Source organism: Perca flavescens, chromosome 7 (genome assembly GCF_004354835.1).
Source record: "Perca flavescens isolate YP-PL-M2 chromosome 7, PFLA_1.0, whole genome shotgun sequence".
NCBI classification, from domain to species: Eukaryota; Metazoa; Chordata; class Actinopteri; order Perciformes; family Percidae; genus Perca; species Perca flavescens.
In genome coordinates, this window is record NC_041337.1 from 3,612,331 (window position 1) to 3,639,278 (window position 26,948).

At 41.4% G+C, this 26,948-nt stretch overlaps 1 protein-coding gene across 2 annotated transcripts; it reads left to right on the forward strand.

Annotated features, from left to right (window-relative positions):
• Positions 1-14,406: 14,406 nt before the first annotated feature.
• On the forward strand, positions 14,407-26,680 carry LOC114559271 (troponin C, slow skeletal and cardiac muscles). Of its 2 annotated transcripts, XR_003693046.1 has the most exons (7): positions 14,407-14,540; positions 16,053-16,083; positions 17,439-17,585; positions 17,759-17,873; positions 18,129-18,265; positions 25,865-26,060; positions 26,505-26,680. XR_003693046.1 is itself a non-coding variant. In XM_028583848.1 (6 exons), exons 1-6 carry the CDS (start codon positions 14,517-14,519, stop codon positions 25,894-25,896), a joined length of 486 nt encoding a protein of 161 aa, XP_028439649.1. In that variant the 5' UTR covers positions 14,407-14,516; the 3' UTR covers positions 25,897-26,168. The 2 variants fall into 2 exon arrangements, 1 of the variants encoding a protein (XP_028439649.1); XM_028583848.1 differs by lacking the exon at positions 26,505-26,680 and having other exon boundaries at positions 25,865-26,168.
• The last annotated feature ends 268 nt before the right edge of the window (positions 26,681-26,948 follow it).

Here is a 26,948-nt window from a genome sequence, read left to right on the forward strand (position 1 = left end):
ACCCTGATATTTGATATTTCTGCTTTTTGTATTTCTGTGTTTGTAGTGCTGTATTTCCTTCCAGATGCATCAACATATTCATGTTCAGATTTTTCAGACATGTAGAGCAACCGACTGCCCACTGTCACACAAAATCAGAAGAATCAGAGCTTACATTGTGAAACTACATGAGATCAAATGTAATATCTCCCATTTGGCCTGGCTTTATTTTGCAATTTTTTTAATTTATGGGGTGCGCATACCCAGTCTCACGCCAGTTCATGATGGCATCATGAAAAGAAATCTATTAGATCGTGATCAAGCGCATTCTTTCAATTTGAGAGCATTTCTCACTGATATTACGTTCAGATTTTGTAATAATTTCCCTCAAAACCTTGCTCTCACACTCAAATGGTCATGCTCGCGCTTGGATTTGCTCTGCTTGTGCTCAAACTTTGTGCTCGGACTCAGATATGTTGTTCTGTGGACAGATTTCCTTCTCTCAGCTTTGAACCTTCTCCTCGCACTCAGCCTGATTCTGCGCGCTTGCAAATCTGCTGCTCTCGGATCTCTCCTGCGCGCTTGGATTTTTCTGTGTTACAACACTATCAAAATTCCACAACCAATAGAATGCCAGGTGTAGTGTTGACCAATGAAATGATCCCTGCCCCGTTGAGGGTGCGTTCGTTTTATGTGAGAACATCCGTTGCGGCCGGCTCCTATGTAACCATGGGTCTGTAACCCAAGTTTATTTAACCCCGCCGTCCATCGCTTTATTATTAGTATATGTCAATAATGTGCACAGAATGGTCGACGGTCTTTCACCTGCACCCATCAGGAAACGGGAGAAAGCTTTGAAGTGGGACATATCAAGTTACGTAGCTACACAACTATGAGGGTGAGTAACATAAATTAAGCACATAGCATATGGCGCTAGCCATAGCTAGCCTAGCTTGATGTCCGTAAACAAATAGTTTTTCTTTATATTGGTAGTTTAGCTAGCTAGATAGATTGAACGACATACTGTATGACGGACAGTATGTGTGTATTTACAACTGGTATTTAATGACCCCACTTTGTAATTTGTCCTCGTTTGGTTAACCATGTTCCTTGGGATTTGGCTAATTTCAGACATGCTAACATACAGCCTAGCTTGATGTCCGTAAACAAATAGATTTTCTTCATAGTTTAGCTAGATTGAACAACATATGACTGACAGTATGTGTATTTTTCCTCGTTTGGTTAACCTCTCCTTCCTGGAGATTTTGCTAATTTAATGTTAGAGCCAATAGTAAAACCTAAACTGTAATATAACTGAAAGAACACCAGAAACTGGATTGTTTGTGTTCGTTTTTGTTGTTCATCAGAATTTAGTCTTCATTTCTTCATATAACATTAGTTTGAAAATGATGGATTCATATCAGTCTGTATAAAACGTTGTAATGTTAAGTACAATGTTATCACTATAATAAAAACAGATCTAGAATAATTTGCTCCTTAAATAGCAGTTTTTTTTAATGAATACAAAGCAAACTGAACAGAAAAAACAAGCATTTTCGTTTCTTTTCTTCCAGTTGAGAATGAAGGGCTCGACCAATGCTGCATCATAGCAGCAGAGTCTTATCACCAGCCCATGAAAGCTAGAAGTCACCCTGCTGCTCCAGATCTACCTACTGTATGACTGGCTACAGACTACAACCATCTGCAACATCATCAACAGCTGCAATTAAAGTCTCTTGGGGTCATATGGGACTCGGTTGTTCTCCATACTGCATCGTACACTATATTATTTTTCGGTTTTGTTATATTAGTAGTCTACAGACGACACTAAGTATCATTACTTATCCATCCATCCATCCATCCATCTTCATCCGCTTATCCGGTGTTGGGTCGCGGGGGGAGCAGCTCCAGCAGGGGACCCCAAACTTCCCTTTCCCGAGCAACATTAACCAGCTCCGACTCGGGGATCCTGAGGCGTTCCCAGGCCAGGTTGGAGATATAATCCCTCCCCCTAGTCCTGGGTCTTCCCCGAGGCCTCCTCCCACCTGGACGTGCCTGGAACACCTCCCTAGGGAGGCGCCCAGGGGGCATCCTTACCAGATGCCCAAACCACCTCAACTGGCTCCTTTCGACGCAGCGAGCAGCGGCTCTCTCCGAGCTCCTCACGGATGACTGAGCTTCTCACCCCTATCTCTAAGGGAGACGCCAGCCACCCTCCTGAGGAAACCCATTTCGGCTGCTTGTACCCTGGATCTCGTTCTTTCGGTCATGACCCAGCCTTCATGACCATAGGTGAGGGTAGGAACGAAAACTGACCGGTAGATCGAGAGCTTTGCCTTCTGGCTCAGCTCTCTTTTCGTCCTGGCAGTGCGATAGATTGAATGTAATACCGCACCCGCTGCGCCCGATTCTCCGACCAATCTCCCGCTCCATTGTCCCCTCACTCGCGAACAAAACCCCAAGGTACTTGAACTCCTTCACTTGGGGTAAGGACTCATTCCCTACCTGGAGAAGGCATTCCATCGGTTTCCTGCTGAGAACCATGGCCTCCGATTTAGAGGTGCTGATCCTCATCCCAACCGCTTCACACTCGGTTGCGAACTGATCCAGTGAGTGCTGACGGTCACACGCCGATAATGCCATCAGGACCACATCATCTGCAAAGAGCAGCGATGAGATCCCCAACCCACCGAACTGCAACCCCTCCCCACCCCGACTACGCTTCGATATCCTGTCCATAAATATTACAAACAGGATTGGTGACAAAGCGCAGCCCTGGCGGAGGCCAACCCTCACCTGAAACGAGTCCGACTTACTGCCGAGAACCCGGACACAGCTCTCACTTTGGTCGTACAGAGATTGGATGGCCCTGAGTAGAGACCCCCTCACCCCATACTCCCGCAGCACCTCCCACAGTATCTCCCGGGGGACCAGGTCATACGCCTTCTCCAAATCCACAAAACACATGTAGACCGGTTGGGCATACTCCCAGGCTCCCTCCAGGATCCTTGCGAGAGTGAAGAGCTGGTCCGTTGTTCCACGACCAGGACGGAATCCGCATTGTTCCTCCTCAACCCGAGGTTCGACTATCGGCCGAACCCTCCTTTCCAGCACCTTGGAGTAGACTTTACCAGGGAGGCTGAGAAGTATGATACCCCTGTAATTGGCACACACCCTCTGGTCCCCCTTTTTAAAAAGGGGAACCACCACCCCAGTCTGCCACTCCTTTGGCACCGTCCCAGACTTCCACGCAATGTTGAAGAGGCGTGTCAACCAGGACAGCCCCTCCACACCCAGAGCCTTGAGCATTTCTGGACGGATCTCATCAATCCCCGGGGCTTTGCCACTGTGGAGTTGTTTGACTACATCAGCTCTGCCTCTAACATAGAGGGCGTATTAGTCAGATTCAGGAGTTCCTCAAAGTGCTCCTTCCACTGCCCTATTACCTCCTCAGTTGAGGTCAACAGTGTCCCATCCTTACTGTACACAGCTTGGATCATTCCCCGCTTCCCCCTCCTGAGGTGGTGAACAGTTTTCCAGAAGCACTTTGGTGCCGACCGAAAGTCCTTCTCCATGTCTTCTCCAAACTTCTCCCACACCCGCTGCTTTGCCTCTTTCACGGCAGAGGCTGCAGCCCTTCGGGCCCTTCGGTACACTGCAACTGCCTCCGGAGTCCTCCGGAATAACATATCCCGGAAAGACTCCTTCTTCAGTCGGATGGCTTCCCTGACCACCGGTGTCCACCACAGTGTTTGTGGGTTACCGCCCCTTGAGGCACCTAAGACCCTAAGACCACAGCTCCTCGCCGCAGCTTCAGCAATGGAAACTTTGAACATTGTCCACTCGGGTTCAATGCCCCCAGCCTCCACAGGGATGCACGAAAAGCTCCGCCGGAGGTGTGAGTTGAAAGTCTGTCGGACAGGGGCCTCCTCCAGACGTTCCCAATTTACACGTTTGGGCTTACCAGGTCTGTCCAGAGTCTTCCCCCACCCCCTGACCCAACTCACCACCAGATGGTGATCGGTTGACAGCTCTGCCCCTCTCTTCACCCGAGTGTCCAAAACATACGGCCTCAGATCAGATGAAACGATTATGAAATCGATCATTGACCTTCGGCCTAGGGTGCTCTGGTACCAAGTACACTTATGAGCATCCCTATGTTCGAACATGGTGTTCGTTATAGACAATCCATGACTAGCACAGAAGTCCAACAACAAACAACCACTCTGGTTTAGATCAGGGAGGCCGTTCCTCCCAATCACGCCTCTCCAGGTGTCTCCATCATTGCCCACGTGTGCGTTGAAGTCCCCCAGCAGAACAATGGAGTCCCCCACTGGCGCCCCATGCAGGACTCCACTCAAGGTCTCCAAGAAGGCCGAATACGGAGTACGGTTCCAGAACCGAGACTGTGCGTAGAGGTAAGCCCCACCAGATCTAACCGGTAGCGCTCCACCTCCCGCACCAGTTCCGGCTCCTTCCCCCCACAGAGGAGGTGTTCCACGTCCCCAGAGCCAGCGTCTGCTGCCCGGGTCTGGTCCGTCGAGGCCCCTGACCTTCACTGCCACCCATGTGGCAGCGCACCCAACCCCAGCGGTTCCTCCCACAGGTGGTGGGCCCATGGGCTGGAGAGATGGGAGCCACGTAGCTTGTTAGGGCTGTGCCGGCCGGGCTCCGTGGCAAACCCGGCCACCAGGCGCTCGCCGACGAGCCCGCCGTCTGGGCCTGGCTCCAGACGGGGGCCCCGGGCTTCCACCGGGCAGGGTCACTCCATCTCTACCTTGTTTTTCCATAGGGTTTTTGAACCATTCTTTGTCTGGCCCCTCACCTGAGACCACTTTGCCTTGGGAGACCCTACCAGGAGCACAAAGCTCCAGACAACACAGCCCTCAGGTTCACAGAGACACACAAACCTCTCCACCACGATAAGGTGATGGTTCACGATTACTTAATCACAGTATATATTATTCTGGTGTACACTGTTGATGTGACTCACTGCTATTAATTATACGTCACTTTAGCTTGCTACTACCTCATAACTTTGCCTTAATTGCTCTTGTTTAGTTAATTTATTTTCTACTAGTTATATATACCTCCTATTTAATTCAATTATTCCATAACTTGTGTTGCAATACCTGAATTATCCCTCTTGTGAACACTAGGCTTATCTTATCTTTATTTTAGTTCATATCATAACCCTACTCACAAACTCACCTGTACCTGGGTCATCAGTTTGCCAATATCAATGTTCCTGCTACAGTAAATCCTACAGGCAAAGTGTACTGCTTCACAGGAGTATGAACCATAGGCTTTTCAGGTTTTGTGTCAAATATTGTGCAGTTGGTTATGAATTACTTATTGTTTTGACAAGGTAAATTAAAGCTGTTTAACAACCTGCAAGTGTCCACTCTGGTAAATTTAATTATACTGCTTTTAGATTTAGATTACAGAAAATGAAAAACCTATTTGCCTTGATGAGGGTTTTAATTTGTTGCAAGTATGAACATGGCTTTAATAATCTTATTGCTCTGAAAAACCACAATGATTTAAGAAATATCAGTGATACTTAACATTTATTAATTGATTGTTTATGTGTGCAGACATTACAGGCACCTATTCATGTAAGCAGAGAACAAAATAAGTTTGTTCTCTCTTTTATCACTTGGATTATGCAGGTGATGGTGCAGAAACGGGTGAAGTCCTTGTAGATCTCTGGCACTTTGAGGACAGACCGATCCAGCAACTCTCCACTGTTGTCTTTGTATAATGTGCTCCTATTTAAAACAAATTCATAGACATCAACACATAAGGTATTAGGTGTACATAGCTTTCTTTAACATCATTACTATCTTACCTTACCTTCTCTTCTCTGCTTTGGATTTGTGGACATCACAGTAATTGTCTCTCCTGGGCCTTGTTGTGCACCCTGTGAATTTAAGCAAGAAAGAAATGATAAGTGTATGTAACATGATTTTACAATTAAATTATTATCAGACTTGCCAAAGTACTTGGTTTGTGCCACTTATGCCTGCCCTCGGCACACAGGTGAGTACAGGGGGAACCAATGGGATTTTGCGTTTGGAGTAATGTACTGACTGGAACAACACAGTAGTGTGGTTGTACAACACTGGTCCATGCACATGGTGCAGCTCAACAGTGGTACTTCAGCCCCACCTGGAAGAAGGGAAACTGAAACAAAATACTTGTTTTTTTCTGTTCAATTTGCTTTGTATTGATTTCATAAGGGTAAAAATAAATAACTGCTATTTTAAATAGTGTTTTATTATAGGAGTGGAATTGTACTTACAACTTTCTATACAGATATATATATATATATCTATGAATGTTAGTTAAAATAATAGGATAGAATTTAGAACATCTGAAAAACATGCAACAGTGATGTAAAAACTGATACAAACAATCCAGTTTCTTTTGTTTTTCAGTTATATTACAGTTTAGGTTTTACAATTGCCTCTAACATGTCTGAAATTAGCCAAATCCCCAGGAACATGGTTAACCAAACGAGGAAAATTTACAAAGTGGGGTCATTAAATACCAGTTGTAAATACACACATACTGTCCGTCATATGTCGTTCAATCTAGCTAGCTAAACTACTGATTTAAAGAAAAGCTATTTGTTTACAGACATCAAGCTAGGCTAGCGCCATATGCTATGTGCTTAATTTATGTTACTCACCCTCATAGTTGTGTAGCTACGTAACTTGATATGTCCCACTTCAAAGCTTTCTCCCATTTCCTGATGGGTGCAGGTGAAAGACCGTCGACCATTCTGTGCACATTATTGACATATAATAAAGCGATGGACAGCGGGGTTAAATAAACTTGGGTTACAGACCCATGGTTACAGAGGAGCCGGCCGCAACGAATGTTCTCACATAAAATGAACGCACCCTCAACGGGGCAGGGATCATTTCATTGGTCAACACTACACCTGGCATTCTATTGGTTGTGGAGTTTTGATAATGTTGTAACACAGAAAAATCCAAGCGCGCAGGAGAGATCCGAGAGCAGCAGATTTGCAAGCGCGCAGAATCAGGCTGAGTGCGAGGAGAAGGTTCAAAGCTGAGAGCAGGAAATCTGTACATATCTGAGTCCGAGCACAAAGTTTGAGCACAAGCAGAGCAAATCCAAGCGCGAGCATGACCATTTGAGTGTGAGAGCAAGGTTTTGAGGGAAATTATTACAAAATCTGAACGTAATATCAGTGAGAAATGCTCTCAAATTGAAAGAATGCGCTCTTGAATAAAGATAGGAATATAACTCCATAGACAGGCACCTGTCTAGGGTTGAAAGCTCTAGACTACGTCGCCATTTAACGATAATTTTATCTCCTGTATATAACTCTTTGCTATCGATAGCCCTTCCATCTTCTGAAAGTTTTAAACTTAAATGGGAAAATGAAATGGGTATTCAAATACCAGACAATATTTGGGAAGAGAGTCTTGAACATATATAAATGTTCAAATAATGCCAGACACTGCCTTATGCAGTTTAAGATATCACCCAGGCTTCACTTCTCTAAGGTGAAAATACACAGTAACTATCAAAATATATCATCCATGTGTGATAAATGTCAGGCCTCTGAAGCAACCCTCTTTCACAGTTTTTTATCATGTCCCAAAATAAGTCTCCTCTGGACTCATATCTTTAAAACCTTCTCAGAAGTTATCAACACTCCATTGGAACCAGAGCCTTTACTGATTGTCCTTGGAACGTCTGAAACATTAAGGCTATGTTTAGACGGTGGAGTTGTATTCTCAATTTTAATTCTGCGTTTAGACGAGCATTCTGGGTGGGGAAATCTGTGTGCATATGGTGATGCAAAAGTGTGGGAAATTCAATGTAGTATGCACAACAGGCGGCTAGGTGGTAGTGTGAAGCACTGCACACAACACCACCAAGTCCGCGCGCCTGCGTAGAACCTTCCTTCTACTTCTCTCCCTAGTAGCGCGAAGCGAACACAAGCTGACACACACACACACGTGGCGCACACACACACTGCACACACACACGCGGCACACACACACACACTCGCATAGTGCGTTTTTAACATTTAGACAGGAACGCAACGGTGGAGCGTTTTTAAGATTTACACTCTAGGAGAGTGGTTTCACTTTTTGCATTTTTAAGCCCCAAAAACACTGTCTAAACGAAAGGCACATCTAATAAAATATTTTTATGTTTTCACCTGCGAGCATATTCGTGTAAACAGGGCCTGAGATAACTTCCCCAGTTCCAGCTAAATTTCCTTTCCTACGGTTCACAGCAAAAAAATAATAATTTTGATGTCATGGAAACGGACAATGGTTCCTACAGCTCAGCAGGGAGTGCAGCAGGACCACGGCGACAGCTGCAACCAGGATCTTGGAGCCAGTTCTCCAAGGAAATATGCTGGGTGAAAAAACATAAGGACTCCGGGGAGTAAACTCCCCAGAAGCTAGGATTAGTAACAAGCATTTCTGGGACGGGATGCACACAAATGGTAATAGAAAGGGAGAGGAGAGAGCAGCTCAGTGTGTCAAAGGAAGGAAGGAAGTCCCAAACTCTTCAGTCTAAAACTATAACAGCGTAACTAAGAGAGACAGGACATAAGGAGAGGTAGCCTGTTCGGGCTTTGAACTCTCCCCTGCCAGATCGGGCTGTGCTGGCCTGCCTCCCTCTACTTTTGTTATACATTATTAATCTAACAATTATGAAGAGAAGCAGGTGGGCCAGTTAGGTGGACACTGCAACTCCTCACTCCCTAACTATAAGCTTTATCAAATAGGAGAGTTTTAAGTTCATTCTTGAATGAGGTGACAGTTTCTGCCCCCCAACCCAGATTGGGAGCTGGTTCCATAGGAGAGGAGCCTGATAACTGAAGGCTCTGGCTCCCATTCTACTTTTAGAGACTCTAGGTACCACAAGTAAATCTGCATTCTGGGAGCGCAGTGCTCTAGTGGGACAATAAGGTATTAGGAGTTCTTCTAGATATGATGGTGCTTGACCATTTAGAGCTTTGTAGGTCAGGAGAAGGATTTTAAAATCAATCCTGTATTTTACAGGAAGACAGTGCAGAGAAGCTAATACAGGAGAAATATAATCTCTTTTCTTAGTTCTTGTGAGAACACGCGCTGCAGCATTCTGGATCAGCTGGAGAGTCTTAAGGGACTTATTTGAGCAACCTGACAGTAGGGAATTACAATAGTCCAGCCTGGAAGTAACAAATGCATGGACTAGTTTTTCAGCATTGTTTTGAGACAGGATATTCCTAATTTTGGCAAATACGAAGATGAAAAAAGTCTGTTCTTGAGGTTTGTTTTATATGGGCGTTAAAGGATATATCCTGATCAAAAATAACCCCTAGATTTCTGACAGTAGTGCTGGAGGCCAGGGCAATACCATCCAGAGTAGCTATGTCTTTAGATAATGAGGTTCGGAGGTGTTTAGGGCCCAGCACAATAACTTCAGTTTTGTTAGAGTTTAACATCAGAAAATTATAGGTCATCCAGGATTTTATATCTTTAATGCACACTTGAAGTTTAGCTAGCTGACTAGTTTCGTCTGGTTTGATTGACAAGTATAATTGGGTGTCATCCGCATAACAGTGAATAATAAGGAGAATAGAATTGGTCCAAGCACTGAGCCTTGTGGAACGCCATGGCTAACTTTAGCGTACTTGGAGGATTTATTATTAACATTAACAAATTGAGATCGATCAGAGAAATCTCAATTTGTTAATGTTAATGATAACTCAACAGCTATTGCTCTAACTCATATGACTGATGACTGGCTGAGAGATATTGAGCAAAAGAAACTAGTAGGTGCTATTAAGCTTGATTTTACAGCAGCGTTTGATATTCTTGATCATAATTTACTATTGAAAAAACTTGAATATTATGGTTTCTCTCAGTCAGCATTGTTATGGATAAAGAGTTATTTAGCAACAACTAGTCATTTTTTATGGTAGCTACTTGAATGTTGGAGCAGTGAGCTGTGGAGTTCCCCAGGGGAGTTGTCTTGGGCCGCTGTTATACACTATTTTCACAAATTACTTATCACTTGTTTTAAATAAGGTCAGTATATCGCTGTATGCAGATCATTCAACTATGTATATGTTAAACACCACCTATCACAGGAGCTAATAGATACAGAAAAATAAGCTAGTTCTTAATGTTTCAAATACCAAAAGCAAGATGTTCAGTTCACATTATACTCTTCATAACCAACCTGAGTTGAAGCTTTTATAAATGATGTATCTGTTGAAACGGTCCATGAGACCAAACAAAGCTCAACCAAAGTAGCTTCATAGATTCATGTTCAACACATTTTAAAGACGGGTACATCAACATGCTATCGTCACATAACATCTCTTTCATCCTCTCAGGACACATCTCACAATTGAACACACATTCATACTTTGTTAAACCTCAACCAATGTAGTTTTTTGTCTAATCAACTTCTCTAATCAATAGATATGTTAGTAGTATGTTACTAAATTTTTAAATCTCGTTTTACTGCTTTCTTGTTTTATTTGTTCACATTCCATTCCTGCATTGCGCTATACATGACCATTTGTTTATTCCTTAACACTTGCTTTTGGTAAAGTTACCTCTTCTGGCATGTCTAGTCGCATAGTCATGTATATCTAAACTGAAAAGTACATGATTATACACAGTGAGACTAGTAACGCGTTACTCTAATCTGAGCACTTTTTTCAGTAACTAGTAATCTAACGCGTTACTATTTCCAAACCAGTAATCAGATTAAAGTTACTTATCCAAGTCACTGTGTGTTACTATTTGTCATTTTCTTTAGTAAAAATATATATTTTGCTTTCTTCTTGCGTTTCCGGGAGTGCAGTCACGTATGCGACAAGTCACATTTTCAGCATGAGGACAGTTCACGTGTACCACGCAGCAACACAAACGTAAACAACAATGGAGGAGAGAGATGCACGTTTTCTAGCTGGAAATACAGTCACTATTTAGAGTTTGTGTCCGCTAAAGACGGCAATATTAAGGTCCACACTCTGTGCTGGTGGCGACTAAGTGCTATCTAGCTACAAAAACACTACGTCAAATCTGAAGAACCATTTGGAGTCGCAGCACTGCAGTCAAACTTACAGAGCAAGTCCCAGCGGGTGGAGCAAAGCAGAGAGGAGGTCCCCCACCACCCAAACAACAAAAGCTGGACTTCGGTGCAAAACCAGTAAGTGGGGGAGAGTTGAAGAAGTTGGTCGGGCAGTAGGCCTATGTTGTAGAGGAAATGCTGCCCTTAAACACGGTTGACTCGCTCTCTTTCGTGCCATAATAAACCACATCCTACTACTGGTAATGCTGAGCTGCCTCACAGTAAACCGGTTGTCATTTTTATGTTGAGGCTGTAGTGGTGTTGTCGGCAGCTGCTGCATGTAACTAATAAAGTAACTTGTAATCTAACTTCGTTACTTTTAAAATCAAGTAATCTGTAAAGTAACTAAACTACTTTTAAAATCAAGTAATCTGTAAAGTAACTAAGTTACTTTTTCAAAGTAACTGGGGCAACACTGATTATACAAAATAGATGGTTTCTTTGTTAGAATATTCCTTAAAAATATACATAATGAATAGATTAATCTATTTCTTACAGATAACCAACCTAAACATTTGTGCATTGTAACAATATTTGTTCTTTTCTCCTACTTCCACTTTTACTTCAGTACATACTTTCGATGAGTTCAATACTTTTACTCTGAGACATTTTTTTATTTGCTGCATCCTTTTGTTACAATTCTAAACATGTTACAATCATTCCAAACCCACATTATCACTGCCATCGTGGTAGATGGCTCTGTCACCGGGTTTGGTGAAGCTCATCATTGAGCAACTCAAGCGATCAAGCTGTCTTATAAGAAGACCGCGCATGCTCCCCACCTTTCGCTCTGCTGCCTGTCTGCATTGAGAACACTTGAGCTTTGTTAGTTTGTTTTGAGATGGAAGAACCAGAAACCTTCAACTTTGAGTGATCATGGCGGAGAGGGTGAGGAAGACCACCCCTGGCCCTACTTACTTCGAGTCCATGTTTTCATTTGTCGGAGTGAAAAACATTCATATAGAATGCCTTCCAAAAGATTGTGAAATAATGGCCTTCAAAAATGAAAAACAAAACCTCTTTCAGAATTAACCTTAATTAGTTTAATTCATTTTAATTGCAAGGACTTGTTAATCAGTGTAACAACGCGCCTACTTCTGCTAAATTCCACACTATGAAACATATCCAACCCATTCACCGCACAGGATCTCAAGAATCTTGCCAGAATGGTTCTGGGTCCGTCTCCAGCCCCAGGTCACATTCTCCATCAATCTCCTGCAATTCTCGAATCAGCTTCCCCAAAAACTTTACCCCATCTCCTCCTTCTTTACCCTTGGGAATGCCCACAAAATGGATGTAATTGCGTCGGGAATCGATTGTCAAAATCTTCAATATTTTACCAAAGCAAATCCACCTCTCTTTTGCTAGCAGCTGGATTATCCCGTCTTTCCTTCTTGGCAGCCTTGATACTTTCCACATGATTCTCAACTGTATCGATTCTGGTGACCAGGCTGGAGAGTGTTGTCTCCATTGAAACGATGGAACAGCAAATTTTCCTTCAGACCCTTTCAGATCGGCTGCAATATTCCTGAGTGCTGCAAATATTTTACCAATGTCTGCCAGCATCACACCAGCCTGTTGCTTTTCTGCTCGGGGCGTCACAGCAGCGCCATCTTGGGCGGTTACAGTCGTAACTCCGCCAGGGTTCAAATGCTTCTTAATATCTACAGATTTTTGGATTCCTTAATGTTTCTCCTCCATGCTAAGCACAACTATCTCTGGCAAGGTATCTTTAAAAGGATAAATATATCAGTACAATACAGAGCCCTATGTCCACGCGATGACCTGAGGTCCATCACAACTGTGTCCACATTCAAAAGGAAACTTATTCTCAGGCATTGTCTAATTACAGTGTGGGTGTGTGTGTTTGAATGAATCTTTATGGTCGCACTTGAGTTATGTCAGTATGTATTGATGCTTGACTTGAAGCAATGTGATAACCTGTAAAGCTATAGTTTGTTGTCATTTTCATCAAAACTGTTTGACAAAAGATTAGTAAAATTATTACTGTCGATCCAGAGAGACTAGGTCTAAAATCAGAGGCTTGATCTCTAACCATTGAGCTTACTTTACAGCTGCTGCACATTGGCAGGTGCTATCTGTCTGTCTTACATAGTGTGAGCCTTACAACATAGATTTATTACCATAGTCCCTCTCTCACCCACCCCTCCAACCATTGGTAGAGGACTACTATTTCTAGTCAAGGACACACATTCAAAATAGCCCTATCTGTGTTTCTATTGTTTCATGTAGACATCTGACTACATACTGAGGAGAGAGTTATTAAGGAAGAATATATGTAATTATAAAAACTAAACATTCATTGGCCTTCAATCTGAATAGTGTCTGCCCTTCCAAATGTTCAAATATGGAGAGCTCATGTGTTTATGGTGACATGGATACGAGTGACCTGACAAGCATTCTCTGTGATGCCTTTCCAATTTTTGGCAGGGATTTCCAAAAGATCCTTTACTTTGCCGTGTGAGAAAATAGGTTTGAGGTGATTGTTGCCTTTTACAGTGCAGCACTGTAAAATATCCTGCTCAGTATGTACTGTATCTGAGTGATTATTCTTTAATAACAACATTTAACGGATCCTAATAATAATGTTTCTTTGTTTTTGCTAGAAAACGTATATAGCATTGACCTTTTTTGAGCATTTCACCACAAACAAATTGTTGTCGTAGATGTTACATAAGACCTAAAACATGTAGATACTGCACTATGACTTTGGACAACGTTAAAGAAGTCTGCAAATAAGTTCAGTATCTGCAAATAAAAAGTGTCCTTTCATCTTATGTCAATTTCAACTACTGAACTTAAAAGTGTGATTTAAAGGTGACTAAACCGCAAATAAATCACATGATATCCCCTTCAGACAGCAGCTCAGATGTCAGCTATACTGCCTCTGCTAAACTAAGACAGTAACCTGCCAGTTCAGCTGGTTACTTAGGGTGTTTTCACACCCGCCTTGTTTAGTTTTGTGGAATCGAACCCTAAAGCTTTCGTTCGTTTGGGCAGATGTGGACATGTGAACAACGTAGTGCAACATTGTCCTCCAGAATATAACGATATTGCATCTACCATGTTTAGGCTTTGTAGGGCAATAGTCTGAACATTAAAATGAGCTGAGCTGAACACACAGACACCTTGTAAACCCAACATGAACATCCCTACTTAGCTGCTGCTGTCAGTGTTTCCCCATTGCCGGGTGGCTTCTGTTGTTTCCTATTTATAGAAATCTCTCTCAGTCACTCCTCCCTCCATCAGCCTTGGAGTTTGCGGGATGGGTCAAAAGGTTTTTTAGTGCTACACTCCAACAATAAAGACTGAGGCAGTTCTTGTGCTGTGTCTGAGTGCAGCAGTGAGTGCAGCTGTGTGTCAGAGGCAGGGAAGGACCAGCAGCCATGGATGACGTATATAAAGCAGCGGTGAGTACAGTAAAGACATGCATGATAGTTTTATTTCTCTTTTATTTCACTCTGATGTAATTACTTGTATAGCGTGTAATAATCAGAAAACCTGGAACAGTGTGTGTTGAAGCAAAAAAGAACAGGAACACACTGTTGCATGACACGATAGGGGAAGTTTGCTGGCTCTCATGCGTTTAAAAAAGTTCACAAGCCAATGTGACGGCTGATAACATGAACAGCTGCTCTGTAATTCCAAAGTCAAGTTTAACATTTGTGGAACAAAAGCACCTACACACTATGTGAAATAGTAGTAGCTGCTACTTCTGTGAAGATCAAAGATCTAACTTTTGTTGAGACTGCCAGAGAAGTTTGGATTCACCTCGCTGCTGCTGTATTATTGGTTTAGATTATGTTGTCAGGATTTGATTTTTGACACCAGGTGGTGTAAATGTTTTTACAGTATTGTATCGGACAGATAAAGGTCTTTGGAACATCCATAAAATAATAGGGATTATTAAGAGTAAATTAATAGATTCTGAATTGATTTGAATTTCTACTTGTGGGCAGGGCCGTAGCTTCTGCTGAGGACACTGAGGTCATGTCCTTGGTATTTTTGGGGGTATGAGTGCTTTTACAAACTAAGAAATTTATAATCATTCTTGGAATAGTGATATTTAGATTAGAATACATTTTGAAGAAAATACAGTATATGAATATAGTGTTTTATTTTATCAGTATGGACACAACTTTGAAACAGCATTCCAGAAATTAAATTGAAGCATAATTAATAGAACATAATATATCCATACAATGAACAAATGTAAATTAATAGATACCAGTATTTTTGAGGTCCCTCCTGGGTTCTGACTGCAGTCGTGCTTGTGGTTGTTTGCGATGATCACTAACTGAGTTTATGGTTTATCTTACTGTGATGACCACTTTCTTGATGTTTACTTTTTGTAAAAAAAAATTAAAATAAATAAAAAGAAGAAAAAAAGGGTCTCTGTGTGTTCCTTTAACTTGTACGATACTGAAAGGTGTAACGCACTCAGACAGTGCACAGAGTGACAGGCTGCTGTGGTTAGTTCAAGTCTGTGCCTGACAATAGAACAAAGAAGTGCTGAGGGAAGAAGAGAAGGGACAGCTGATGGCTATTAAAACAAATGAGCCAGCCAGACAACAGCACGGTGTCAGAAATCCCCCCTATGTACTCTGCCACACAACAAGAATAGTAAGTGAGGAAAGCAGTGTGACATTACAGTCCATCTGCACTGAGCACACTGAAACAGGGAAACGTAATGTATATTTTTATTTTTAATGTGTTAATGTTGGATGCTTATCATTGCTTTTTAGAGAGCCTATTGTAACATCTGGCCAAGGAGTGCAGATAAAAAAAACTATCCTTTTGGCTAAATCTGGCATATTTACAGAAATATGTATCAATATGCACTGTCCCTGTCAAATAAAAAATACATAAAAAAAATAAACACAGTGATATATAATGACCATCTTCACTTTGTTTCCCTTAAGGTTGAGAACTTGACAGAGGAACAAAAAAATGGTGAGAAAACTACTACTGCTATTACTTATTACTACTATCTATATTCACAATACCTAAACTGATAATACTCAAAATACTTCATTTACAAGTACAACTACTACTGCTAACAATACTATGTTATAAACTAACCCAAGTCACACAGGACTAGTATTACCTAGGGACCTGTAGTAATTTGTAACAATTCCGCTTCCAACCTGTAGGGGACCGAAGCGGGAAAAGTTACCTAGTGTTGCTTTAAGACAGTGATGGAAGGATGGGAGTAATCCCAGTAGCATAGAAGAGAAGTAGGAAATAAATAGGTAGGTAGGTAGGTAAATCCCTACAACAATTCTCTGAAAGAACCAAGCAGGCCTGCCTTGTTGCACCATCCAAATTTTCTTTGAAAAAAAAAAAGTGTAGCTTCTGGAAGGTTGCTATTTTCTATAGCGGACAGTTAGGCTATATCCTGGAAATGTACTTGTTGATCTAGACTAATAAATGAATGACTATCTACTTGGGTTGTAGTGGAGCTGTTCTTTTAATAAAATGCCTGCTTTCCTAGGAATAAGAGCCAAATTTGATTATTTCCACTAAACATCCTGTATAACCTTTGCATAGTAAAGCATTTCCGATTAATTACTGATATCTAGAGCCACAAAATACTTGGCTGGCCTGGTTATGTTGGATAAGGCCAGTTACATACTAGATGCGTCGCGCGAGCGTGTCAGCTGTGTGGCGTGTCAGCTGCTTGGCGTGTCCGTTTATATTTCGGCTCTTATGTTAACAGGTTAGAGCTTACACACTGCCTGCTCGAGCCGCGCTGAAAACGCGCGCCTGTTAGAAATAGAACCGACGCCTGTTTTTCACGCGACACGCAAGCGTGTTGGAAGCGTTTCCAGGCAAAATAGAATGGGAAAAGATGTGTATATGTCGTTTAGACATGAATACATATTAATAAATGACAAAAGTATCTAGGTTTTGATATAAATGCAGATATAAATGTAATTTTTTTTTTTTTTAAATAATTGATTTTCTAATATTGCATCTGTCAATACAGAACGAAATATTCTGTAGCCTATTTTGCCGTCAATACTGCCGACGTTGTCTTTGCTGTAATCAAATCAGTATATATTTATGTTTAACATGGTATTTCATTTTATCAATGGGAAACATACATGTGTACCGACAAGGCTAGCAGCAGCAGCCCCGCGTCAGACACGTTTCTGGTGTGTAAAGACAGAAAAATCCACGCAGCTGCCACGCAACAGAAACGCCACGCTCACGCCACACAGCCAGTGTGTAACCGGCCTAACATTTCTACATGGTGGACATGGATGTCTACCATGTAACAGTAACAGTTACTGTGTCCCTTCTAGAGTTCAAGGCTGCATTTGACATCTTCATCCAGGATGCAGAGGACGGCTGCATCAGCACCAAAGAGTTGGGAAAGGTGATGAGGATGCTGGGACAGAATCCCACCCCTGAAGAGTTACAGGAGATGATTGATGAGGTGGATGAGGATGGTATGTCAGCATCATTACGCCTGTCAAATCACTGTAGACATCAGCAGCACATATTTTTTAGAGTGGAATAAAATCATTTAAATATTAAATGAACACTGTATCTTGAGGTCTAATAACTGCAAATATAATATAGCCATAAGGAGTCTTTATAATATTGTTTGTCATGTTAACAGGGAGTGGCACAGTTGATTTTGATGAGTTCTTGGTTATGATGGTCCGCTGCATGAAGGAGGAGAGCAAAGGAAAATCAGAGGAGGAGTTGGCTGAACTGTTCCGCATGTTTGACAAGTAGGTTCCTCTTTGTATTTTCGCACACTGCATAAAGCTACTTTAACATTCAAGTTAATTTAAGAGGAATCAGTGCTAGTATATTGATGTATATATAGATGTTTGAAATATCAGTTAAGTCAAACAAAACTCTCTTGGTATCTTTGATAAATACCCACAACTTAACTCACACTGTTACAATCAGAACAGTTTAGTGCTAAAGGTTTCAACATATTCCAGATGAGTATAAGACTGATTCCTTTATCTTGTGTTGAGGAACGGAGATGGCTACATAGACTTAGAAGAGCTGAAGACCATGTTGGAGTCCACTGGAGAGGCCATCACAGAAGATGACATTGAGGAGCTGATGAAGGATGGAGATAAAAACAATGATGGGAAAATTGATTATGACGGTAAGAGAGCCAGCCAATCAGCAGCACAACTGAATGTTCGACAAACAATGTTCAAAGGCAAAGATTTTGCATTTGTAATTTAAGTTAGCAGGAAATACGAGTATTCCGAACTGGAATTTGATGGCTTTTGTTACTCTCAAAGTACACACACAGAAATACAGATAGAACTAAAAACAAGTAATTTATGTAATTTCCCAGTTTGGGATTATTAAAGTCCTATCTATCTATCCATCTATCTAAGTTCAACAAAGCTGAACAAGGTAAACAAACATTTAACTATTATGTACAGATACAATTTTGTATATAAAAAATTGAATATACATATAACATACACATGAATATGTACAGTATACGTTACAAAACCATTTATTACACATTATTTCCAACAAATCTACTCATCTATAGGATAAAGCTTGGGAAAAGATAAAATCAGTAAAACAAATAGCTTTAAAGTGCTCATATTATGCTTTTTGGCTTTTCCCCTTTTCTTTATTGTGTTATATATCTTTTTTTGTGCATGTAATAGGTTTACAAAGTGAAAAAGCCCAAAGTCCACCCCAAAGGCACTTACCATCTCCAACAGAAAACACTGTTTGCAAACTGCTCCAAACAGCTCTATTGTAGTCCAGCCTTTACTTCAGAGACAAACATGCATCACTTTGTAACACGTTATAATGCCCGCCTAGCTGCTAGCATGGCACGCCCTCATACTCTGCTTCTGACTGGCTAGTAGTCCTTACCTAGCTACTGCACATGTGCAACTCCCAACAAAGATGGAACAGAGGTGGGATGCCTCACTCTGTAGCTAAAACAGAGAGCTCAATGCACAGGATGAAAAGAGGAGCTGCATCAATGTGCAGTACAACTAAAATATGGTGTTTTTGAAAAGTAAACCATGTAAACCTATTCTAATATAACCTCTAAATACAATTATACACCTGAAAATGAGTATAATATGAGCACTTTAAGTAAAGAAAAGTACAAAAAGATAAGAAAGAACTACAGGAGCCAGTACAGTCGTGCATATTTATGTAACTATATCTAAATAAATGAAAGGTCATGCGGCTAGGGAATTTAGTTTCATCTTACTCTACTCCAATATACATTTAGTTCTCCCATTTCTTACGTTTCTGACAAGGCTTAAAGGAGAACTCTGGCTGATTTTTACCTGAATCTTGATCGCTAGATATCTACGAGTACTGTAGATAGGGAAAAAAAAAAATCGGTGCTAGCGAACTGGAGTTGCTGCAGCTAATGACCAGAGCTCCCAGTTAGCTAAAATGCCAGTTGTGTGGGCATACTTCTAAAGAGTGCCTTTGTGCCTCTTAGCAGACACAAAATGCAATTAAAGCTGCAAGCAGCGTTGAAAGGGGCCCTCGCCCCTCACAGGACATCGGGGGTACTGGCGGGATGCCCGGGCAATTTACTTCAAATTTTACCCATGGCTAGGGTGACCAAACGTCCTCTTTTGCCCGGACATGTCCACTTTTTACCTACTGTCCGGGGTGTCCGGGGGGGTTTTATAAATTCATTAAAATGTCCGGTTTTCACTGTTTTTCATGGGACCATTAAGCGTGTACTTAAATTGACTGGCACTTTGCTCAACACAATACTACGGTAGGCTACTTTGTTGTGTGACGTAATTCCCGAGAGGCTGCCTTCAGGAGCGGCTCTGCGGCGCGCACATACACAGGGACCAGGGCAGACAGACAGGGACCAGGGCAGACAGACAGGGACCAGGGCAGACAGCGGAGCAGCATTACACACAAAATGCCGAAGCGTTTCCTGCTAAAGATTTCCCACAGTGGTCAAAAAACACAGGTGAGACAATTTGTTTCTCTCACTATGACTCTAGAGTCGGTAGGACTCGCTCGCTGTCACTCTCACTTCTCCCCCGCTCTATATCACCCACTCCCCACACACACACACACACACACACCGTCTTGACGCACACACTAGTGCACAAGTATAAACATCAGTCCACTTACAACCATAAAACAAGGCTAGTGCAGCTTCCCAGTTGAACTGCAAAAAAAATGTCCCACATACCGTCCCGGTCGGGACCGGACAAGTGGGAGGCGGAGTGCACCGTGTGCAAAGCTGGCACATATGTTTCAGTGTCTTTATTATTTATCTTATTACATTGAAAAGGTATTAAGAGATATTTTGTTGAAGCTGGATTTTCTAACACAGAAGAGGTCATATTTAGAACATTTTTTCATATTATTTATTTATTTTAAAAGAGAGCTATTATTTTGTTACATGTTGTTACAGATTTTATTTTATTACAGAAGTTATTTTTGCACAATTGAGGCATAATAAAGCATGTTCATTAACCTCTGAGAATCACCACTGTCTGGATTTGTCTCGAGGCCAGGCCGAGTGTCCTCTTTTTTGGAAATCAAAACATGGTCACCCTACCCGTGGCTTCAGCGGAGCACGGGGAACAGCTGTGCTGCTGAGCCGAGTTTCCTCTGATTCAGAATAACTGTTGCCAAGAATCGCAACTCTTCCTGTTTGACTGCCACCTTCACGAGGTTGCTCCTTTATAACTTGGACATTTTTAATTATCAAAATTCTTTTGATAACTTTTTGTCATGAGTGTGGCGGCACGAGAGCGAACATAACAGAGGAGGTGGTATCCTAGATGAAGCCCACCTCAAAAACACTGACAATGCCACCCTGGGAATTTCACCCAGGGAATGATATCACTTACTAATGAATGATTTTACTTCCAATTGCAAGATTATTGATATATTTAATGTCACACAGGTCAGTATACAAAAAGGCGCCAAAGACGAGGTTCAACTTACAAAAGAATACCATTTTATTTCAATAAAAATCAATAAAGTTAAAAGCAATCAATTCAAAACACATTCACACCAAAAAGAGGGCAAAAATAATTAGGGCTGAGACTTAACAGTCGAGGGGGAGAAGGGAACGAGGACGGTAAAGGGGATCCCAGGGAAAGTCACCCGTGAACACACTAAAACAACACAACAGTGAACACTGCAAATGAAAACGGGGAGACACAGCACACGGGGAAGGAGATACCACCACCTGGACACCAACACCACCACCTTCAGGTCTCAGCAACTAAAAATGGGGGGGAGAAATGGGAAACACACACACACACACACACACACAATTAAAGGGGTTCACTCCACAAGAATGAATATCAAAAATCAATATAAACAAGGTTATAAAGAAACAAATTGAAAGAAATTTAACCAATATAGATACAATATAAAGGCCAGAACCACTAGGGGTTCCCACAGGCCGTACAAAACAAGAATTCAAAAGAAACAAAACACTTACAATTAGCACAATAACATAACCAAAAAAAAACACTTAAAGAAAAGAAAACTAAACAAAATATAACTACAATTTTCATTAAATTGAAAACAAAATAGAAAGAAAATAAAGAAAGAAACAACTAAATCAACCAAATTAAGGTAGGGAGCCAAACCCCTCAACAATGGCTCACAAAACAAGTGGCTCATACATTGGCCCATTAGCCGTGAAGGCAAGACAGGCGTGCAGCAATAGGTACGATACTCAGGACTTTTAAAGGACAGCAGCAGTCTCAGCAAAAGCCGTCTTAGGCAAAACAAGAGTCTCGACAAAACAGCAGCCAGTAGTTGAAGTGCTAAGCAGCTAACAGGGATCTCCGGCAGCTTCAGCGTTCCTAGCGTTTACAGAAAATAATAATTAACACCAAATAATTTTAACGAATAAATCTGAACCAGAAGACCCAGAAGGAGGCAGCTCCAAGCATGCAAACCGCAGCAGATATCAGTGTTGCTCGCTTTTCATTCACCGCTGTTCAACCGGTAAGGTGAAGGACAACCCGCCAACCGAAGATCTACAAGCGTTCAGTATATAATAAATAACGGTAACAAAATAACAGTGACAATGAGTGTGGAGGCAGCCAAGCCGCTACTCTACCTGTAGCGCAGCAAAACAACTCACGGAGTGAGCGACCCGGAAGTGCAGAGTACTTCCGTCACCAATGAGCAAGAGAGGGCGGAAGGAGGACAACTAGCTGCTTTTATACAGGGCCCTGTGGCATTGATTGGTCAAAAGAGCGCCAGGGAGTTAGGAGTTAATACTGCTACATGAGGTTCGACCGAGGATACATTCAACATTTCGTGCAGATCGGATTAATGCTCTAGGAGGAGTTAGAAAAAGTAGGTTTTGTATGCATTGCAATTTGGCTAATTCATTTGGTAACAGTGTACTGTGGACAGCAACTTCGTCGCGGTTATAACTTTTAAGCATTAAATCTTCAAACTATACGGTCATGCGACACAACAATTGTAAGCTTAGCCTCTCATAAACACAACACACAAAGCATAAGATGATATATAGCAGTTAAACAACTGTAATAAAGTTGCCATGACACTGAAAAAGACTGCGCAGCTAGTGTCGAGAGTCGAGTGTTTATCTACATCGGTGATATTGTCCCAAAATATTTTTTTTCATAACTTGCCAGTAGTCCAAGGAAATGGAATATCCAAGCTATTTCATTCAAAACTAGCTGTTTGCGTCACAGTCTTGAAGTTTATGACCGAATTACAACGGAAAATGGTAAACAGTATTTCACTTCTGGACGTTTTATTGCGTCTCACTTTTCACGCGAGACTTCTAACGCGCAATGTGGGTATCAAAGTTTTTCTCTGAAGTCCTACAAATCAAACTAGACCTCTCATGAGCCAATCGGTTCCCGGGAGGCAGAGATAGACAGCTAGAAACCCAATGATGCCTCTGCAGCCGATGTGGACCACGTTGATTTTGATCGACAGTTGAAACGACTATAGGGAAATGCTCCTCCTGTGATGTGTATCTCTGTGTTTCACCATAAACAGGTTATAATGCATAGCACACCCTAAACAATTTATAATTACTTATTTCTATATATTTATGTAAATAGTTATTTCAAGTTTGTGTGTGATTGATGTTTGTGTTTGTGTATTTGAGAAGTTTTGTATTTTGCACTTTTTTGTCTTTTTGCCTTGCACTTTCCAAATGGACCTAAGAGAAACACACAGACATACCTGTAGAAAACAATTCATATAAAATCCATTTTTGAGTCTTTTGGCTTCTAATTCTAACTAAGCTGAGACATGTGGCTATGGTCTTGTGTTCTGTATCTCACCTAGATGTGTTTACAGCAGTGTGTTTTAGTCAGTTTACAGATGTATGACTTGAAAAAAAACTCCATTCTAGCCTCTGTAACTCTGTGTCAGTAAGGCCTAGAATCATCCTGAAAAACTTGAAAGTGATACCTTTCCAGAGATATCAAGCACACTCCAGAGTGTCAAAGTATATGGGAGCTGTACCACTTTTATTTGGGTATGCCGTTTAGACCCAAAAGCATGGAATTTCAGTCAGGTAAAAAAAAATCAAAACAGCACCATCTAAATGCCGACTGACTCCAACATTTGCAGATATGCTCAATGTCCCATGAGGAACGACTGTGTCATGTTTCATGGCAATCAGAATAGTTGTTGGCAAGATACGCAACCTCCTGCTTCGACCACCCCCTAAAGGAAGTTGGTCCTCTATAATCTGCACATTGTGTTAGCTATCAAAATTCTTTTGATAACTTTTTGTCACAAGGGTACGCCGAGTCTATACCAAGTTTTCATGCAGATCAGACTAACGGCCCAGGAGAAGTTAGACAAAGTAGGTTATATTGCGATGTGGCTAATTTATTAAAACAAATTGAAACAGTGCCATCTAATGGCCGATTCACTCAAACTTTGGCATGGATTCTCAAGCCCCTATGAGGAACAACTGTGTTGTTTTGTGATCATCGCAATAACTGTGGCCAAGATACGCAAGTTCCTGTTTAGACAGCCACCTACAGGAAGTTGGTCCCCCCTAACTTTCGCATATTTTCAATAAAAGATATTTTTTTTGTCATGAGGGTCCAGAGATAGTACCTGCAAAGTTTGGTGAAGATTGGAAGGAGGAGTTCAAAAGAACGTAAAACACATGAAAAATTAATAAATAAAAAATGTCTGCCTTCTGGTTGGGCGTAGCTAATGAAGGTAAATTGGAAATATGTCACAAATGATTAGATCAATATGTGTAGTAAATCTGGTGAATATCGGATCAACTATGTCCAAGTTAAGGCTTTCCACGCATTAGGGGGCGCTATGGAGCCCGCTTACAGGTATGGGCCAAATCTCTGTAGGCCTACAGTCTCGCAGAGCTCCCAGTTGTTATGTGGGCGCCAATTTTTGTGAGTTTTCAAAAATCTTATCTTTATTGAGGCCGTCAAAAATCAGCCCAAGTGCTAAAACCAATTAGGGGGCACTATAGAGCAACCATACCACTCTCAAGCCTAAATGTGAACTTAGATCAAAGAATTTCCTATTCTGCACATGGCTGCACAACTTTGAGAGTTGTCGTGCATCCTAAAGTCCTAAAATACCTGTTCGTAAAATGAATAATTTCACACAAAAGGCAAATTGAACTTTTTCGCTATGGAACTTTGTAGTTTTCGCCATGTCTGACATGTGTGCAATTTTTGTAAGTTTTCCAGCATGCTAAGCCCCTCAAAAATGCGAGTGACGTCGTGGAATAATAATCCTTACAAAAACAATAGGTTCCTTTCCACTTTCATGCTCGGGCCCTAATTATATAATATATATATATATATATAATAATTTCTATGCAACATGAACAGGGCCCTTACGTGACCACAAGATGTGTTTTCAACTCAGACATTGTGAAGAAACCATTTAAATTCAAAGTTTCTGCTGTCACTTACCTTGTCTCAATACTGCCGTTAGCTAGCTCAGCCTGCTAGCTGCATAGCGGCGTCCGGGATAAGGGGGTTCAGCCAGGCTCTCTCTCTCCTGCTGAACACCATAAACGAACAGTAGCGGGCCCACCCCGATGGTGTTCGTATAATCGCAGAAGACTTTAGTAAGGCCAACTTGAAGCACAGAAACTGCATTTTGTGTCTGTTAAAAGGCACAAAGGCACTCTTTAGCATTATGCCCCCTCAACTGACATTTTAGCTAACTGGGCGCTCTGGTCATTAGCTGCAGCAACTCCAGTTTGCTAGCACCGATTTTGGTCTTCTTTTTTTTCCTATCGACAGTACTTGTAGATATGGTACGTAAATTGTATAGTAGGTAAGTTCTCCTTTAAATGATGGTTTTTGATGTGTGATCATATTACTAAGTAAGAGAAGCCATTGCCTAAAGTAGGTGTTTGGTCAGATCTCCATTGTAGGGCGCCTGGGCAGTTCACCTGGTAGAGCACGCCCAACGCAGCGGCCCAAGGTTTGACTACAACCTGCGGCCCTTTGCTGCATGTCATTCCTCCTCTCTCTCCCCTTTCATGTCTTCAGCTGTCCTGTCAAAAATAAAAGCCTAAAATGCCCACAAAAAATAATCATAAAAAAAGATGTCCATTGTACAATTACCGTAGTCTTCTGCCCAACATGAAAGCTGTTTGCACCCATTTATCAACAAATTCAGGCAAAGGATCTCCGAGAATCGTTACGTATCGTAAAGTGTGTATTCAAGTCAGAAATACAAGAAGAATTATATAAATAAAATAATGCGTTCTCTCTGACAGAGTTCCTTGAGTTCATGAAAGGCGTTGAATAAAGGATTCAGCTGGAGGCCTCACAACGCAGTATCTTCACTTTCCATTGACTTCATCATCATCTCTGGCCATTCCTGAAGACATGGCTCTACCTTTTTTCTGCGTTTACCAAACCCAATCAACACACCTGTTCTCAGCCTGTCCCATCACACAGAGGCCCTGAAAGGTTTGCTGAAGGACCTCATTGACTGCAAATATCTTTATTCCTGAAAGTAATGATCAATCAAAATGTCATATTTAAAGACTTTTCAATAAAATTATTTTCATAATTGCATCATTGTCTGTCATACAATGTTAATTTTACTTCTTGAGAAAAATAACAGTATGTATTGATTTACGAGATTGTAGATTTGGAGAATTTAGATCTGTGCAACCTGAAGGCTTTTACAGCCGACACAGTATAGTTGATTCTGGTAAGGTGGGTGGCTTTAAAGATGTACTCATGCTCATTCCGTTGGATGTTTTAGAGGTGTTACATCCATGTTAGTATTTGAAATGACATGCTGCAGCAGATATGGGTACATTTTACCATTTACATTTTTACAGGCCATTATATAACAATATGAATTAACTTTTGCTTGTTCACTCATCCCTTGTACCGCTTCCACAGAACAGCAAGAGAACAACATGGAGTGTTGGAGTACATCAATGCTACATACAACATTCCTGGACTGCCATCTAGTGTACAAGCCCACTGTAGTAGCCTTATGTTATTAGATAACAGCTGTGTTTCAGGCAATGTTTGGGACACTACACATTGGAATAAAACTTCAAACATTTAATTTATTTAGTTTTTATTCTCCTTTTCTTTATTTTTATAAAAGAAATCAACACATGAAGAAGAACCAAACCTTGACATGTGTTCTACTCTCTTCCAGGCTGATGTAGATTACTGTACATTGTAAGAAAAATATTTTCAGATAGAGTTTATATATAAACTATACATTTCAAAACTTAAAATAATAAACTAGGCATTTTTTTGGGGAAACATTTAGGGGAAATCCAAGTATTCACTTTCTTGAGAGTCAGATGAGAGGATGGATAGCACTTTCAT

Coding starts and splice junctions, on each gene's coding strand:
- LOC114559271 (XM_028583848.1), top strand. CDS start 14,517: ATGGATGACGTATATAAAGCAGCG. Junction 17,586..17,758: donor TGATGAGGTGGATGAGGATG/GTATGTCAGCAT, acceptor TCATGTTAACAG/GGAGTGGCACAGTTGATTTT. Junction 17,874..18,128: donor CTGTTCCGCATGTTTGACAA/GTAGGTTCCTCT, acceptor TCTTGTGTTGAG/GAACGGAGATGGCTACATAG.